We start from the raw sequence: 19,731 nt of genomic DNA, 5'->3' as shown, positions 1-19,731 counted from the left end.
AACTACAGTGTTGACTATAAGTTATATTTGGCACCATTGTCACATCCCCAATTTCAAAGGGGGAACATTCAAAAAAATTTCTATTGAGTACGATGTTACATTTTGCTAGATTTGGTTTGCCAATCATTTATTTAGGGTTTTAAATCTAAGTTCATGAATGAGAAAATTCTGTAATTTTTTTTTATAATGTCCTTGTCAGGCTTTGGCTTTTAGGTTTTGCTAGATTCTTAAACTGGAGAGTGTTTGTGTTTCCCCTCTTTCCCTGCTATCTAGAAGAGCTTTCATAAGACTTGCAGTATTCATTAGAATTCACTAGTCAAGCCCTCTAGCTAAAGTTTTTTAGTTTTGTTTTTTGTTTGTTTTGGAAGGTTTTTAATTATAAATTCAATCTCTTCAGTAACACTATTCAGATATTCTGTTTCTTCTTGTGTGCATATTGGTTAGTTACAGTTTTCTAGGAATCTGTCCATTTCATCAGAATTTCAAATTTGTTGGAAGAAAGTTGTTTTTACTATCCTTTTTTGTTTTTGTGGTCTATAGCATATGTAGTGATGTCTCCTTTTTCATTCCTGATATTCATTATTCGTGCCTTCTCTTTCTTCTTAGACTCTCTAACATTTATCTATTTTTATTACTCTTTTCAGATAACTTGTTTTCATTATCATTTAGTTACCATGGGTTATTTCCAAATATATAGGGACTTTCTTCTTTACTAAAAGGTAGTTTTGATTTCTAGCTTATTAAAAGACCTATTCTGAATGATTTCTGCCATTTGAAAATCCTTGCTATTTGCTTTATTTTTGTAAATTTGTGAAAATAACACTGCATGCCTGAGAAGATGTATATTTCATAGTTGTGGGGTATGGTGTTCTACAATTACCATTAGGTCAGTTTTGCTTATTGTGGTAGTCAAATCTTCTGCATACTTACTGTAATTGTCTGTTTGTTTGGTCAGTTGCTAAAAGAAAGTATGCTAAAATCATCCCCAGTGGTTGTAGATTTGCCTGTTTCTCTTTCTACTTCTGGCAATTTCTGCTTTCTATATTTTGAGCCCCTGTTACTAAATACATGCAAATTTGGACCTATTTTATCTTCCTGGTAAGTTGCAAGTTCAAATTGAGTTTTTACCTCTTCATCTCTAGTAATGGTTATTGCCTTAAAGCTAACCTTGAGTGATACTAATGTAGCTACAATTTTCTTGTGGTTATTAATTGTATGATAACTTCCCACCTTTTCAACTTTCTATTTCTCAGTGTTTTACATATATTGACTTATAAATAGCAGATAGTTTTTTCTTGTTTATTTAATCAAAGTTTACCAATCTTTGTCATTAAAGATACAGTTAAGACATTTACACTTCTTGTATTTGAGTCTAAGTCTGTGTCAATCTTTAAAAGTAACTCTTTAAACGACAATTTTTCACATTCCAAAAATAGTTCATTAACACCTATGAGTTTAAGAAATTTATCCTCTCTGATTTGTATATAAATGTGTAGGGATTTACACAACCTTCTCATGTCCTGTTATTTCTTTGACTGCTGTAGAATGAAAAGAAATCCAGGGACTAACGTACACTAAGAACAACATATCTAATCTAGTGTTTTGGGAATTTCGCTTGCAGCTCTTGTCTTTATCGTGATTTACCTAATTCTAATAACACAGCATTAACGATGTATCTCTTAAAATATCTTTTTTACAAAACACTATAAAGATTTCATTCTTGATTACAGGGCTGTGACTCCCAAATGAGCGTGTCAGAAATGTCCTGTAGTGAAAGTACATCCTCATGTCAGTCTCTTGAACATGGCTCAGTTCCAGAAATTCTCATTGGCCTGCTTTATAATGCCACAACTGGAAGACTATCCGCTGAAGTGATAAAAGGCAGCCACTTCAAAAACTTGGCAGCAAACAGACCACCCAGTGAGTGAAAAAAAAAAAAAAATTTTTAATTCCTATGTTTTCTGCACTTATGGGACTCTCAGTGTTAGGGACCTCAATACTATCATTTAGTCTTAACCGATCAAAATGAAATGGTATAATCATCAGCTAATCTGTTTCATGTTTTCTATTCCCAGTCATTTGGGAAGTAGACAGATTTGAAATTCAAAATATTAATTGTAAGATGACAAGACTTTTAATTTTTCATAGTGTCTGCCAAATAAATTATCCCTATCAGAGCCATTATCTTCCAATGCTAGAAAAAGTTAAAAGGGTTTTTTAAAGTTAGTAGTATTCCACAGATATGGTCAGGAATATGTATGGCTATTGGTGTCAGCAGAAGAATGATGTTATGTTTTCTGTCTGTATGCAGTACTATGAACTAATGTTAATATTTCTGTACTTTTTCTCTTTTCTCCATTAAGAAATTTAAGAAAAAACTATTTCTTCACGATTTTCCTCCTTTAATATTATACATCAGTACTGCCAGCAGAGTCTTTTCTTAAATAGTTTGGCTTTTCCTTTACCAGGACAAACAAAATAAGGAATAGTTTGACATTTCCCCTAGATGCAAGAAAAGAGTGAGATGGTAAATCTGTGCCCTGGTCTATATGCCTGTCACTCCTCTCTCCTTATCTCTCTTCCTGCTCATGGAGGTGGGGCCGGATTATGGGAGTGCAGAGAGATTGTCACTCAGTAGACCCCAACACTGTTGGTCGGTATCTAAAGAAATAAGCTGAGAATGTAGCAGCTTCTTTATACATCTCTGAAATTAAAGATGTTAGTCCCCAAACTAAAGAGTTGAAAGGAAACCTTGCATAGTAGTAGTAGCCACCTTAAATTTGCTTAAAGATTTCTCTTAAGGCCATCTTTTTACTCTGAGTCTCCAATAATTATTGAATGAAGGGAAAATTCTTCCACCCTTGAATTAAATTATTTACCTCCAAATATCCTCAACATTGTCTTTTTAATTCAAGTGAAAAGTCACAAAAATATATTTGGTTTTCCCTAAGTAATATTGGAAACCATGCTTCTTACAGATATCATAGAGTGTATCTATTCCTGAATTCAAAGTCAGAAGGCCAAAATTATGTTTATCTTTCTACCCTTGGATGAGTAACCTAACTCCCCTAAGTCTGTTTTCTCATAAGTCAAATTAAGGTTGTGACTGTGAGACTCAAATCAGATAAAGATGCATAAAAGAAAGATGGACTTATTATTGTCCCCTTTCTCCTTTCAGAAGGAAGAATTCAGAGGGAGGAAAGAACCAATTATTAGAATAAGCAGCTTTGGAAGTGGGACCTGGGTTCTCTTTATTGGTACATAGAATGCAAACTCAAATGACCTGGGAAGTAACTTCAATGAATAAACTTGGCAGGTGAAAGATAAAGAGTGTGGGGAGGCATGTGACAAGTGCATAACCTGCCTCAAGACATTCAGATTCAAAACTTTTGAACACTATAACAGATAAACAAAATATCTTGTGGGGATACATCCTGCCAACAGCTATCAGTTTGCCATTCCTGCTTTAGCTAGTGGTTTAATTTTTTGACAAATATTTAACTTGAGATGCTAAAAAAAAAAAAATAGCAGAATGGAATGATTTGTTTGCCTTCCTGTCTTTGCTTGTACCCACTCTGATAGAAACAGAGAAAGCAGAACTAAAATGAAGGGAGGGGGCAGTGGAGGCAGGGTGAATAATAAACAGGTTGAGAGATTAGCATCCACAAGACTTCGAGCAGGTGTTTTCAGGTTAAAGAGTAAGTCAGAGCAATTTCCCATATTTTAGAATTAGATCTTCAATATCAGGGTTGTTAATGGTGTTAGCTGGGAGGCAGCTTGTAGGTAAATATAAGTCGACATTAAAATTAATTGTATGAAGTGGAGTATTTATAAAGTAAAATATAATGCAGTTTCATCAATCTGTCTTATGCTATATATATTCTATGAGATTGTTCTAGGCCTTGAACTGTGTTACTGACTAAATAATCCAAAGAAACAGTGGGAACACACCAGAGCAAAAATTTCGATAGTCCTATTTTATTTTGTTTAACTTAATTTTATATTACATTGAAAAGTAATGGAAGTGTTTGAAAACCTTAATATTGCATGGATAAACTTCAATACTTTGCATAATAGTAACCCTGTGATAACTTTTATTCAGTCTTTTATAGTCTGATAATTTGCATGATTCTATGTTCAATGTGCTTTAGACCAAGAAGATATCATTATAAAGATGTTCCCCCTTTAAAACAGTGTAATTTTTGTCTAAGATTACACAATGACCTTAAAAATTCTCATTCCATGAAATTTACCCAACACCCCTTTTGTTCAACCCCTCTACCTGAATTAAAATGCTAAAGTTTTGTGTTCTTCCACTCCAGTGAACAGTGTTTCCTCTTTAATTCTAACCTTTGACCCTCTTTCACCCAACAATTGACATCTGGTCATTATTTCTTTTACTGCTTTCCACCCCCTGTTGTCAGATGGACTGTTCTGTTGTCTAAAACACTTGATAGGTGGACAGGTTTATATAATCCGAGGTGAGTTCCTGTAGAGGCTAATTGGATGTTGTCTTTTCATGCAAAAACAAAATACCCTAAAACTTGCCAGCAGTGAAGCTGTCCACCATGTTGGTTTCCAAAAAAAAATGCACATTTATTATCTGTGGTACTTTAAATAAAACTAACTTAGAATTTATCTCTGATTATGGATGATGGTATACAGAGTACGTATAAAATAAGCAAAACTTTTTAAATTAAAGGTTTTATTTTTCATTTATTGTATTTTGATTCATACAATAGATATTTCATGAGAAATATTGCAATTTTCATTAAAATTAATTGAAATTTTGATATGAAGTACACATGATGGATCACCATGCTGAAGATCATTTGCATGAGTCTAAAGAACTTGAAAATACATTTGTTTGAAGAGAGGGTTTATCTCCCAAATAATCAGCCAATGAACTGTTATGTTTCACTTTGTACACTAAACATCACATCAATTTTTTTTGTAACTCATGAAAATAGTTAAGAATACCATACTTTAAACTTCACATTAAATTCTGCCAAAAAAGAATCCTACAGTATTTATTTTAACTATCCAAAAAGCACATTAAATGTACTCTTGCATGAAATCAGGAGAAAGTTTTACTTGATTTGCTAAACTTTGAGCCCTTAATGCATTTGGCTTCATTTTGGCCCTTTTAAATGTTTTTAAAATATATTTAAAAACCACATCCATGCAGAGATTTTTTTGACATTTCATCCTAAGCTGTTTTGATGTCATCTTTGCATTCTTGTCTTCTTTTCCTCTTTACCATTTGCCTTCATTTCTATTTGTTTGTTTATTCTTATTCTCTGAAAACACAGTGGAATGCTTGACAGTGTTGTGGCTAATTGAGCTTGCTAAGTGTTTATTAATGCTATGACGTCCTGCTTAGTGAAGCTAAATGGGGATGGGCTTGGGCGGGGGGGTGGGGGGGTAGGAAGGATTGAGGGTGGGAGGGTGGAGGAAGGATTATGAGGTATACCTTTCAATTCTAACTGTAATGCAGAAATAGTGAAGTTGAGATATTATGACCCACAGAAGATTTTATAAGCATCTACATCAAAATGGAATTCGTTGAATTTCCATTAAACATGGTATACACCATATCCTTATAAAGTATGAATACTTCATGTTCTCAGCAGATGTCACAAGAAAGGTGTTTTGAGTTTGTTTCAAATGATATTTGTGGTATGTTGTTTTGTTTTGTTTTTTCTGTAGATACGTATGTTAAATTAACTCTCCTGAATTCCATGGGTCAAGAGATGTCCAAATGCAAGACATCCATCCGCAGAGGGCAGCCTAATCCAGTATACAAGGAGACTTTTGTTTTTCAAGTGGCCCTATTTCAACTTTCTGATGTGACACTCATACTGTCTGTGTATAACAAACGCAGCATGAAAAGAAAAGAGATGATAGGCTGGATTTCCTTAGGTCTGAACAGCTCTGGAGAAGAGGAGCTCAATCACTGGACTGAAATGAAAGAGTCGAAAGGACAGCAAGTGTGTAGATGGCATGCGTTACTAGAGTCATGATGAATAGGATAAACGAGCAATTACAATCCAAGGCAGCATTATTTCTGATTGCAGCGTTACTGTTTTTACCTAGTCACCATTAGAAGAGCTGTTCTTTGAAGCCTCATCCTCAACATTCTACCAGAATGCTTTAAGTTCTGTGGAAAGAACATCTAATATTGACACAAATGAAGAAAAGATGTGTCTCTGGTAGAGCTTGTTTGGGAAATGAGACACTTGCATCATCATTGTTAACAGTCCTCCAGAGTTTTAAGAGCATGCTTTTTGTTTGAAGTTAATTTTACTTTAAAAGCAGAAGAGCCAGTCATTTCATAAAAAAAAAAAAAAAAGAAAACTATAAGTGATTTTTTTTAATTAGAATTTTTAGTTGCAACACTGTTTTAGGATTGTCCTGTTAACCAGGAAACTCGTATTTTGACTGGCTCATCCCTGGTGTTGGAAATGTTCCTTAATCTGAAAAAGTAGGTCTCAGCTCTATCATGAGGCATATCCGATGGCGAGGGGTTTCAATTACATAGAGAATTGTTTTATTTCAGACATTTTCCCTCTGTGCACTTAGATTCATTGTGCCTCTGTTCTTCTCAACAGCACTAAATCTCAAGTGCAAGCAAGTATTCATTTTCATAAAGGAATTTTTTTATATGTTATTTAAAAAAAAAAAAAAGCTCATTTCTTCATTTGCCTCTGCTTTTGCCTGATCCAAAGAGACCCAGTCACTGGACTGGTCCCTTGCAAGTCTTTTAGACAGGTTGTACTGTAGAACTACGTAACTTTCTGTTGAAAGCACTTCCTGTATTCTTGTATTCCAATGTAGGAAGCTAATAGAGCAGGACTTTACTTTAAAATTTCTTTCAACAATTGACTCTTTAAAAATTGTAGTAATGTGAAAATACATTTTTTTACAAACTAAGAAAATACAGTAGATAAGCCGTTGAGAATTGAAAACAGTTCAAGTTAAAGAAAATGTTAATTATCTGCTCTGAGAATGGAGTGACCAACACTGCATAAAGCAGGTAGCGTTCCAGTAAGAAACTGTTCTCTCTCTAACTCTTCTTCACTCTTATTTCGATTTGTACTTGTGATCTAAAGACTCTCCAGTTCTCAGTTTCAATCAGAACATCATGTTAAAAACAGTTCTGAGATTCCTTATGAAATTTCTAGTGACCTGTGACTAGATTTTATGAAATTTACAGATACGTTCTTCAACGTGACGTCATCCTGTGCCTTTCATGTAAGTTACATTTGCTCATACAGCTTGAAAGTTGTATTTGCAAAATTAGGCCTTCGATTTTTATAAATGTAAAGATTCCTCAGAACAATGTCACAGATCTTTATTTCCTCTGAAGTATGTAAAAGTTGTATAATGTGCTAATTTTTTTAAATGGCAAGGCATTTTCATTTGTTGTTTTTATATTTAGGAACTCTAATTAATCAGGAATATTATAAGCTGTTTTCTTTTTAATTTAGCTTCTTACCCAGTATATAATTTTATGCATATACTTTATTAAATAGAATGTTTCGTATATATGAAAAATATTTTCTTTCTTTCTAATTTCTAATTAAACTAGACAAAAATATACTATTTACCAGTTATTAAAAAGCAGCATACCATTATTGTTCCTAGTCCCCACTAAGCACTATATATTATTGTAAGCTGAGGACTTGTTATTGCCACAATAACAAAACCATGCATAGACATTATTACTTCAGCTTGGCTGTACTGAAAGGCCTTAAAAGAAATCCAAAAAGACAGTGAACTCCTAATATTTTTTAGTTTAAAAAATGGCAGCTCTATGCACTCATATACACGAATTATAAGATAAAATACAAATGCTATCTTGGGTGACATGAGGTTTAAGAATGTATGTTATAAAGTTGCATTAAAGAGGAAAACCCATTCTTTTATTGTTACACTAATGAGCTTTTTCCAGGGTTGCTTTTTTTAAATAAATGAGTTAAGTTATAAAGTTAGAATGTGTTCAAATGGTGAAATATCTCGTGTATGTAGCTTCAGCAAGAGTAGGGAAAGAGATTTGAAGAGAGTAGGGTGTAGACCCCAGTGAGAAATTTTATTTAAGCATTTAATGCTACCGGGATCTTTTCTGCCTTTGAAACAACTGACTGCATTGCTAAGAACTGGGATCTGCTAATGGAAAGGGTTAGTCTCATTTGTAGCTGTAACAAAGCCTAATCAATAATTGAACACATTATGAGACCAGTGCGGTGCTTTCTCCTTCAGTGACAAGACCTAACTAGCTTATTATTTGCTACATCTGTCTTTCTTCAGCCTCTGCCCAGAACTATGTGTGTGCTTTTGATCTATCTTTACGGGGTTATCTGGTATAGATATCAATTCCAAAATGGCTTAATAATTAATTAACAATTTTAAAAGTTTTCAAGAAGGACCCTACCTCCACCCCAGCTGCCAAAGTCCTCAAAGATTATGAATTTCTATGTATGTGTATCTGTATACACACACATGCCTACACACATATACACACACACACACACACTTTTAAAGGTGAAGGTGCCCTGGCTTTTTCAGATAAATAATTAGAAGACCATTTATTGAGTTTGTGGATTATTTTTCTCCTCTCTATATTTACTAGAAATTATATTTGGTTTGGGGTGCTATTTGCTGCCATTCTCCTCTACACACAGCAAAATGTGTATCTTTTTATCATGTGGATTGACACAACTTAGAGTAATTATTCTCCAAAATTTGTCTATTCTTTTAGAAAAAGATTAACTAGCTCTCGAGAGACCCACTTCACTCTACTGAATCTACTGTATAAGACAGCACTACTGCTCTTTTGTGTGCTCAAATTTGCGTGGAAGCGTAGAGGCAAAATCTTACATCTCAGCAATTTGCAGCAAATAGGGACCCACCAGTGGGCAGCAGGTGCTGTTTCAGAAACTTGAGAAAGACAGCCCACTTTCTTATTGTTCTCTTAAAATCCCCTAAGTTTTATAATAAAATGAGATAGTCCAAATATGGCAAGTGACTGACATTCACAGGAGCTTCCAAGCCTAGAATTATAGGCTTTGTCTGTCTCCCAAATGAGCTGCAAAATGTAGTTGTTTATTACTGCCCAGGAAACAAAATGTATTTCAGATCAGTAAAGAATTTGTTTAGTAGAATATCGTCTTACCTTTCAGAAGCTTTTTCTATACTCTTGTGTCTTCTGTACAGTCCACATTTTGTGTGAAATCTATTTATTTGCCTGTCTTCTTACTACACATTCAGTGGATTCTCAACAATGCTGTATTTAGTGACAAAAATAATAAATTGGACCACAATTTTAAAAAAGAAAAACCAGTAAGAAAATGTCAAAGCTACCTTGATTGGTACACACATGTTGAAGTGCAGGGCCTGGTAGGGTGGTTTCATCCAGCCTGGTGCAGAGAGATGCCCAGGGCTTCCTCTTAAATCATACTCTTGACACCATCATTACTTTCATTTACTTATCAAGTAAATCAGAAGCATAATCAATGATTGCAAAGTAAAACAGCACCCACGAGGGAAGAGGTCACAGGATTGAGGGTGGTAAGATGAAGGTGGAGACCAAATGATATTGTAGCTTTTTAAGTGAACTGAAAGCCTATTTGAAAGTATAAATTTTAGATGAAGGAAGAACAGTAGTCACCAACAAATTTTTCCCAGATATGAGTAGAAATGACACAGATCTAGTCGCCTAAAATTGCCATTTGCCTGCATGGACTAGATGGGCAATTCACAGACATTTTTCTCATCAATAGTCACTACATTATTTCACAATGATAGTTATTGCCCGGAAGGTTTTTTTTCAGTTCACAAACCATGGCCTATACCGGAGGTAGCCATCATTAACCCCACCAACTAAACTCAATATTTAGCAGAAAGTTAGATATGCTATGAAACATTTTTTTTAAATTAACTTTTAAAGCATCATCAGTTCCCACTAAAATGTATAATAATGATGGTGGTATCTGCTATAATGTATTAAGGTCTAGCCTAATAATTTATTATTTTGTTTGATTCTCACAACAGTGCTATGAAGTAAGTAATACTTTCAAGTTTTGTAGATGAAGAAACTGCAGCATAGGGATTAAGCAGACTTGCCCAAGGTCATCCAGTAGGTAAATAGGAGACCCAGGGTTAGAACCCAGGTATAAATTACTCTAAAACCTCTACTACATGTGTACTGCAGTGGCATCCCTCTTCACCAGTTACAAGAAAAGGAGTTAGGATAACATTGCGCTCATCAGTCATCCCACCCACTATAACGGGACGGCAGAACTAGAAAAAGAGAAGGAAAAATCAGAGCTTGAGAAAGAGAAACACAAAAGATCAGGGATGTGTTTTCTTCTCAGGATACAAATGGTACCTCTGTGTAATACTTTGTATATGACTTTGATTTACTCTACAAATTCAGCCTATACTTAAATTCTGGAAGTATGTTAACCAATTTGTTCTGCTCCTTGTCCACTTTTGGGAATCTAAGATATTTTAATTGTATATGATCACCTTTCTATGAAGTGGATATCCTGTGTCCTTCAGCAGGTATCTTGCCCATATCAGTGGTGAAAGGAACGACTGTGTCTTCCTCTGTGCTCTCATTATAATTTATTTCTTACATACCCTTTATCAAGGTTTTAACTGGATTACAGCTAATTTATTACATGTCTTTCTCCCTTAATTTTAGTTAATGCCTTGTCTTATTATCTATATGTGCCCCTTTGCTCATAGTAGGCCTATAATAAATACTGAGTCGAACTTAATTTCCTATAGAAGATATCAATAACACTGTTATATAGGTCTCAATTTTTTATGAATCCTATGTAATGCATGGATTTATTTATTCATTTATTTTACAAGAAGACCTACTATGAGTCAGGCATTGTTCTCAGTGCTACAGGTTAGAGAGAGTATATTAGAGAGACAATCTTTTTCCCCTCATGGAGCTTACTTACATTCTGAGCTAGGAGGACACTACAGAATGATATACATTTAGTGGACGGGTACAACATGGGATCAGAACAATCTTCCTGGGAAAGATTACCCTTGAGTTGGATCTCCAAGAACAAACAAAGGAATATATTCTCCCCAGGAGCGAAATTTGAAACAACTATAGTGTGTCCCAAACTACAGTGTGTTTCAGAATCATTTTGAGAGCTTAATTTGTTTTCCAAAGCCCCACCTCCAGAGATGTTTCTTTCATCTGGTGTGGAGTGGAACCCATGAATCTACATCTTATTAAGCTTCCCAGAAAACTCTATCTGATATACCTTGGTATAGAATATTGAGCTCATGATATACAATTCCTGATAGCAACGTTTCAGTGTCCATAGATTAAGCGTAATAGTGCTAAATAAGAGCGAGATTATGACTAGGATTAGTGCTCCTCATATACTATTTGTGCTTCCTTAAAAAGAAAAATAACGAAAACATTAAAAGTGATATTTAATTATGAGTTCCTGTACATTCACATTCAACATGACTTTTTCAAAGTGTTCCTTGGACTAATAAATTCTATTATGTTGGTTTTATGATTCCTGAAAATTACTTTGGATTATGGTTCACATATTTCCCCCGGAAGCTGTCTTTACAGTGTTAAATATAAGACAAAGAGAGTCAGAGGAGCTATTTGCCGATGATATCTTCGTCGGTATTCTCAGTGAAATTAGGCTGACCCCTAGGTAACTATAACAACCATAGATGGTGGCATTGTTTATTGTGTATAGTAAGCTTTGTTGCCTTTTATCATCATCTTCAGTGGCTTCCCTGACCTCACACTCCTCACATGAACCCCATTGCTGGCTTCTTCCCTAGCATCACCAATGTTTCTGTCACCTCTTCTCTGATCTCTATTTCCTTGATTGTTTTTGCTTTCTTAGGATCTTTTATTTCAAATAGCAAATTAATACAGCAGCCTCACACCTTCTTCTTTCTCTAAAAATAAATACTGTGTATACAGTTCATCTGAGTTTCTATCCTCCCTCATTTAAAATGTAGACATACCTTCTTCTCTGCTGTAATATTTCACATGAATATTTTTTACATTTGGAAAGTTCCCCCCCCCCAACAAAGATCTGTGATTAACCCACTGAAAAATGAGATTATTTGAATATTTGAAATGATCTGATATGGAATTGGGCTGTTTTCGTAACTGCTGCTGTGTTGTGTTTGGTCTGGTTATAACCTGAGGTCTGGTTAGTGCAAGTTTAATGTGGAAGCGTGTGATAGACTGGAATTATCAGCCTGTTATCAAAAATGAATCTTGCTCTTTTCTCTCCCTGCTTAGCCAGGTATGTTTCTTCTTACAGTCCTTCCTTCTTTCTTCTTCTCTGCCTTTTTTTCCCATCTGGATTCATGTACATTCACACCAAATACCAGAGTACATCAAAACTGAATAATACCTATTGAAAAGTGATACCCTGCCCTTTTTTTTTTTTTTTTTTTTTTTTTTCCTAAATCACAAGAACCAGACAGTGAGAGGACCAGTCCGGTTTTCCCCACAACTAGAGGGAGCAAAGCATGATCCCTAGAGGTCAACTGTTGCTCTGGGTGATAGTTGTTGTTGTACAATTACCTCTGCTAGTGTGAAGTACCTTCATACGTTGTGTGGGTCAGGAGCAGAGAAGGAAACTTGATTATTAATCTAACAAAGATTTGGCATAATTTTATTATAGACTCTAAACCCTTTGCACATTAAAAATGTCTAAACTGCAAACAAAGTCACTGCTATGGCAATAGTTTTGCAAAATTTTTGACATTATTTCCATGTCAGGTTGACAGTCTGTATCTTAAATTGTCCTATTATTTTACTTTCCTTCTTCACCCTTTTCTTTATTATTCTGATTGGTATTTGATGTTTGAGCTTGTCTTTTAAATATTCAAGACTACTTTAAAAAGAAAACCCCTTACTACCTTTCTGTTTATTCCTTTAACATGGGATCTCTCAGCTGACACATTGTTTTTAAATTGAATACCCAATAGATGAATATAATACTCCATTATACACTGAAAAAATAATTTTCTGAAATCCGTTTATATATTCAGCTATTGCTGGAATGCTTATTTCCATAAATCTAAGCAGTTAATACTATTTTTTTCTTCAAATTTTTATATAAATTATAGTTAGTCAACATCCAGTGCAATATTAAGCAGTTAATATTAAATGCGACTATTTTGTTTAATGAGAAAATAAGAATTTTCCCATACCTCTAAGATTTATTGTTTGTCTTGCCTCACATCGGGTCGAAGGGGGATGGTTGTGAAACCTCTTACCAGCACTTCATCTTTGAGCTTCTGAGTGTGCTCACCTCCTCCATGTGGTGTTGTTTTCAGTAACAACCCAACCTTTTATACCCTGGGGGTAGGTCCTCACCACCGATTCCTGTTCATAACCTTCATTAATGTGGATGAGGGTACCACATAAACACCAATAGGAAAAAAAGACCCCTAAAGCATAAAGGAACAACTCGAATACCTACAAGTGATTCTAGTCATGAAGGAGTAGAAGCCAACTTCTTAGAAATGAGGTTTTAGGACATCTTGTCCCTCCTTTTGGTCTTCTATCTTCTTCTCACTTGCACTTTTTTTTTTTTTTTTTTTTTTTAATTTTGGGAGGAAGCCTTAAAAAGCCATGGTTTTAAAAAATGTCAAATGTTGACTTCACTGGGCAGAATTTCAAAAAGGGAAAACTGAAATACAGACCACAGAGTCATAGGAAGGCTTGTGTTAGGAGGGAGGGGGGCAGATGGCGTTTGTTTTTGTTTGGGGCAGTCCTTCTGGACAAATACTGAGAACATTTACAGCATTCTATAATTATGTCACATTTGTTTTGCGAGGGGAAACCAGGGTAGCTTTTGCATATAAATTGGCTCGCTTAGTATTTAAGTTTATTTAAACAATTATGTGAAGCACAGCTAGAAAATAATGGTGATACTTCTAACAGTACTTTGAAATCATAAATATTGCTTTAAATTTACTACGAGAAAGTTTCCAGTAGTCGCTTGCATTACAAAATTAATTTATAATGTTTCTGCATAATTTTAATTAGATGATTTCTGTTTTTGTGGTGAAACTATAGTGGCAACCATTTTGAGGAATCTTTAAAACTGTCGTAGAGAGGACAGCCAAACTTTGGCTGGATTTTTATTAGAATTTTGAAATGAGAAAGTGTTATCAATGTTTCTTTTCAGTTCAGTTGGTCTTGATGAAGAACCAATTATTATGTGAGCTTTGAGGTTCTCAATAAATGTTAAGATCTGTTCTTTTTCTAAAACTCATGATGTTCACCCCTGCTCAATACTCTTGCATTGTGTTTTATTTCTCAAAATAATGTAATTTTTTATGGAAAAGTCAATTAGTGGAATCTTATATTCAGTATCCCCTTACTTTGCTTCTCTCCTTTCTTCTTGTTTCTTTGTTTTTCTTTCTTTTTTTTCCTTTCTTTTTCTTTATTTTTTTTCTTTTTTGGAGGCAAAGAAGCTTCCTTAATAGTATAGTTTCTACAGAGCTTTCTTACTTATTTTTCTAATAATGGCTATAACAGTGTGGTGAAGATTAAATGCTCTGTGAGCAAAACTCTATTAAACAACCTGAAGAAATGCACTGCTGATTAACATTTCCCTTGGTCTTCAATTGTCTCCAACATATTTTCTAGTGACTCTACACCATTAATGGATCTTATTAATATATATAAGTGTCTTTATGGTTATCACAAGTGTTGTACTATCGTCACATATTCATTTGCATTTGGGGTCAAAAATATAAAACAGATGCGTGTGTGAAACGACCCATTTTATAGAATGAGCATATATCTAATCATTTTCATGTAATTGAAAATGTGCTATATGTGGCATTTTATTCTCCTATCTACTTTTCTACTATCTATACACCGATTGTCTCGGTGCCTTTTTCCTTTTGTATAATTGTATTACGTAAAGAAATCACTGACCTCTCTGTAAACAATATAAAAACTGTTAAAAATATTAATTCCAGGAGATTTTAATGGCAGTTTGATTTTCCAGAGAATAAATTTTTGTGTGGGTTAAAAGTTACTTTTCTTCACCTTTCTGTCAGAAACTTCTTCACATTTTAGCACTCACTTGGAATGGGTAAGAATCTGTCTTCTCCGATGATGATACACAAAAACCAGCCCAAATTCTTATCATTGACAAGTAAGTGTCACGATGATCATTACCCAAAATAATGTCTAACACATAAGCAAATATCGGATGGATACATGTTAATGTTATTAAGATGGCAAGTTTGAAAGGAATCTCATTTCAACACACTATAAAACATTGCTATCACAGTGTTTGGGTCATTTTATTTTCTTTAATTCTAAGTCAAAGAAAACAGACTACAGCAAATTTAAACATTTTAAAATCATCTCCTTTGAAGTTCACAAATATACGCAAATAATAAATTATTGAGCACAACATCTAAAACTAATGATGTGCTATATGTTGGCTAATTGAATTTTTTTTAAAATAATAAAGTTCACAAAGAAGTCGAAAATGAAAGTAGCTTCAAAATTATCTCAGCATCTTCAGCTGGAATAGGCATATGCATACACTGTTACCTAGTGTGCTCTTCCATTTACTGTGAACATGTCATAATTCATACTGGTATTGTCAATTCTATTTGACAAAATCACTTTTTATTTGGTAATAGCAGTTTGTTGATTTTCAATTCTTTCTTATTAGGCATTTATTGTATTATTTCTTAAAGACTTTGAGTTTAGATATATTTTTCATATTTTATTCCCTTTTCCATTTTATTTCCAGCAACAGAGATTTATAAAAACAGACTTTACATGTACTGTTTTCCATAATGAAAAGAATTTAAACTTTTGGTGCTCTAAAACTGACAGAAATTAAAGTTGCTGCAATACTATCTAACCTCTGATTGTCTTTAAATCTTAAGTTCCAAAAATTAACCAGTAGCTGTTTTTTGAGTTAACTTTTTTAAAAAGTAGAACACCAAAGCTCAATTTCTCTGGCTTAATTTTTTTTAATTAAAATTAAATTTCAGTAGAGTTGCCTCTACTGAAACACAAAAAATAAAACACTTCTGCTTAAAATAAATGGGTTCATAATTTAATCTCTAACTAAGTTTAAGGAATGTATTTCCCCTCCCAGTACTTGCTGCTGAATTCATTCCCCTCCCCACAAACAAAACAGGTTGGGTTTCCACCATTAAGACATTTAAGGTTGAAGAAGCAAAAATAATAGACTTGCTTACACATTTACTCCAAAAACAATGATATTCATTTGGGTCATGGCTTATTGTCTTGCACAGAATTGCAATTGATATAAAGTGAAATTCCAGCAGAAAATAGGCACATCTGCATTCTGACTAGAAAACCATTAAATCATCATGTTTTTATTGTTGTGGAGAGATTTAGGTATTCATCATACCTTATTTTATTTATATATATATATATATATATATATACACTCAAGATTACGTTTTAATTGCAAATTGATTGTAACTTTCCATCTCCAGTATGCAAAATATTTAAGTCAACGTTTTCTCTCCGTAGACTATCAGAATATTCCATGATGTTTCCCATTTGAAAATAAAGTAATTCTCAATTTAAAAATAAAAAGTCTCAGCAAATATGTGAAAGATTTTGTTTAATTAGTACTTTTTTAATGACTTATAATAAAATACACTAAATGCTTCTATGTAATTAAAAGCCAAATAAACGGGGACGAATTTTTTAAGAATCTCATAAACTTATTATTAATAAAAGGGGGGAAATGAAGGCATAAATTAAATTGACATAAGAAAAACATATCTAAGGGAAAACTTTCCAAGCAATCCTTTTAATAATCCTTTTAATTGGGCAGTGATAGAAACTGCCCAGTCTTTACCAAAATCCATGTTTTCCTTTCTTGTGTCCTATGACTACTTTACATTTCTTGGCCTCCCTTGAAATTAGGACTGGCCATATGACTGAGGTCTAGCCAGCAGAGTATGAGCAGACATGACGCACACCAATTTCGAAGAGGCTTTTTAAGAAATAAATGTGCCTTTTCCATGCCTCCTTTCGCTTCCCACTGGCTGGATACAGAGGAAAATGAAAGCCCAGGACACAGCAGAGCCACCAGTTGGAAAGATTCTGGGTCACTGAGTCACTTCACAGGAAAGAGACAACCAGATGTATTTGCCTTGGAATGTTAACATAAGTGAGAAGAATAACTTCTATTGTATTTGAGCCATTACACATTTTAGAGTCCACTTGTTACTACAAACAATCGAAACCAAAACAAATATTGGGACCTTCCAGGGGGTTCTGTGAGAATGGATGTTTACAGTATGTTATTACAATATGTTAGGTTGGCTTAGCAGCCAAGCAGCTAGCTGTGGGGAATAGCTACAGCAGACAGAAAGCTGTAACCCGTATCCTGGGGGAGCAAAACACGAGATGAAACAGTTGTGTGTTGTGCTAAGAAGGGGGTCGGTGTGACTAGGAACCTGTAGTTCAGGAGAAATGAACGGAAAGAGCCAGAATAACAGTATATTCGAGATGGTTTCTGCTGAAAAATATAAATAAACCCGGGCAGAAAATCAATGGTTTTCTTGCAAAGACCAAAGGGAATGGAGAGAGCCCCAAGATTAAGTGCCTTAGGGGCTGGAAAAGTCTCCTGCTTCTGAACCCCACATATTAAGACCCCAAAAGAGGTCTTCAGGAAGAAAGACTCGTCAAGACTGCACAGCTAAACAAAGGGACTCACCATATGGCAAAGATCAGAATCTATTTAAAGTGTTGCCTCAAAAAAATAAAATAAAATAAAATAAATAAAATAAAATAAAATAAAATAAAATAAAATAAAGTGTTGCCTCTTGGGGCACTGCGTGGTACAGTCGGCCAAGTGACCCACTCTTGGTTTCGACTCAGGTCATGATGTCAGGGTCGTGGGATTGAGTCCCGCACCGAGCTCTGTGCTCAGCATGGAGCCTACTTCTCACTCTCTCTCTCCCTAAAATAAAGAAAATCTTTATAAGTAAATAGAGTGTTGCCTCTTATTTCAGAGCAATCTCAGGGAAACTTGGATGCTCATGAAGCAAGCTATGAAAGTTGTATAACCCCCAGGAAGGAGACAGTTCTTAGCACCTGCTTCAAATGAAACCACCGCATGTAAACCTTCCCAGAGGTCAGAGCAGAAGGCCATGGAGAATGTGGGAGCTTCTCTCAGAGAAAAGATCCAGAGTAAATCCAAATTCCTCTGCTGGGGCCCCTGGGTGACTTAGTCAGTTAAGTATCTGACTTGATTTTGGCTCAGATCACGATTTCAGGGTTGTGAGATGGAGCCCCATGGGCTCTCCATCTCCCTATGCTCCTCCTCTCTCCATCTTTCCCTCCCCTTCTTCCTTTCTAAACACAAAACAAACTCCTCTGCTAAGAGGGAAGTAGGGGTCCCCCAATTCCCTACTACAAATCCTTGGCTATTAAGTTTCTCATTCTTCCCTTTTTCAAATGAGAACTTTAATTGCACTTAGCAACTTCCTGCTGTACATTGTATATTTGGTGGAGGTTGGGGAGCAGATAATTTGTCTTTAAAGTCCCAGGTCACTGAGCATGATGTAAAGGAGAGAGCCTCACCAGAGATAACAGGATTTGGAAAACTTTGTAATAACTGGATGGGACTTGAGGTTGTTTTCCTTAGGAAGAATGTAAGCTATATAACAAAATTTCTGTTCTCCTCCTCCTGGACACACACTAGACCACACTTGCCAGCCTTTCTTGCAGATGTTTGTAGCTATGTGACCAAGTTCTAGCCAAATGGAACATGAGTGGGAGAGAGAGACACCTCATTTCTAGGTCAAATGCCTCCTTCAGGGTCTCTTTCCCCATCATTAGCTGGTTACAGATGATGATGAATGTCCAACAGGACAGTGGAGCCCTAATACAAGAAGAGCCTACATCCTGGAATCACGGCTTGGACATCATCTTTCCAACAGCCAATAGTTTCTTCTAAAGATGTGCTACGTGGACAAGAAACAAACTGTGTACTTGAGCTGGTACCAATTTCAGGTCTATTTTGTGCTTTTAGCACCTACCTTAACACTATAGGTGAGTTCATGGTTCCATGGTTTGCTGGCTTCTGAAGCAAATATGGCAGTGCTATAGCCAACAGCACAAAACTGCCATACAGTCTGAGGAAGGACAAGTCTGACACCTGACTTGGGAGGACCAAAACCAAAGAACGAGGTAGGTCCCAGGAACACTGTCTGCCCCCACTCCCTGAAGAAGTTATTTTTAGGAGCGACTCTAAGGCTATAAGAGTAATTCAAAGTACTTGTCTCCCCAATTTGAGCAAGCCAAGAGAAGCGAGTTGAACTGTGAGCCAAGAGATAAGGTGATGGGTTGAAAGCCAGAGAAGCAGCTAAAACCTAGGCATCAACCCTAGAGACAGAAGTGAAGCAATAAGAACATTAGAAAACTCCAGATTGAGGGGAGGAGGAAATCAAGCAGCAAACAAATCACTCAGCAGAATTAAGGCAAGGTGATGGCCACACTGAATCCTGTCCGGAGACTTTTGGACTTATTTCCATGAATGAGTGAGTTTAAGAAGGGTAGTCTAATGGGTCACTAGGGGAGCCATTTTCTTTAAACCCACGCATTTTTAAAATCTTATGTAACTAGATATGAAGTACAGTGCCAGCAGCTTTACAACCGTAAGGTGGGTAGAGAATTTTTTTTTA

General features: G+C 35.2%; 1 protein-coding gene across 6 annotated transcripts in view; it reads left to right on the top strand.

Annotated features, from left to right (window-relative positions):
* SYT14 (synaptotagmin 14) overlaps window positions 1-15,071 on the top strand; it is a 211,357-nt gene extending 196,286 nt beyond the window's left edge. For 4 of the 6 annotated variants that reach the window (XM_072831179.1, XM_072831178.1, XM_072831182.1 and 1 more), the window contains 3 exons: window positions 1,731-1,920; window positions 4,425-4,481; window positions 5,710-15,071. In XM_072831179.1, coding sequence (XP_072687280.1) covers window positions 1,731-1,920; window positions 4,425-4,481; window positions 5,710-6,023 — 561 coding nt within the window. In that variant the 3' untranslated portion in view covers window positions 6,024-15,071. The remainder of the gene's footprint in view (window positions 1-1,730; window positions 1,921-4,424; window positions 4,482-5,709) is intronic. The other 2 variants (XM_072831180.1, XM_072831177.1) reach the window with 1 other exon arrangement.
* The last annotated feature ends 4,660 nt before the right edge of the window (window positions 15,072-19,731 follow it).

The sequence above is a fragment of the Canis lupus genome, chromosome 6 (genome assembly GCF_048164855.1).
Source record: "Canis lupus baileyi chromosome 6, mCanLup2.hap1, whole genome shotgun sequence".
Classification (NCBI taxonomy): Eukaryota; Metazoa; Chordata; class Mammalia; order Carnivora; family Canidae; genus Canis; species Canis lupus.
Note: the sequence above shows the minus strand (reverse complement) of the source record. Positions and strands in the feature narration are given on the sequence as shown.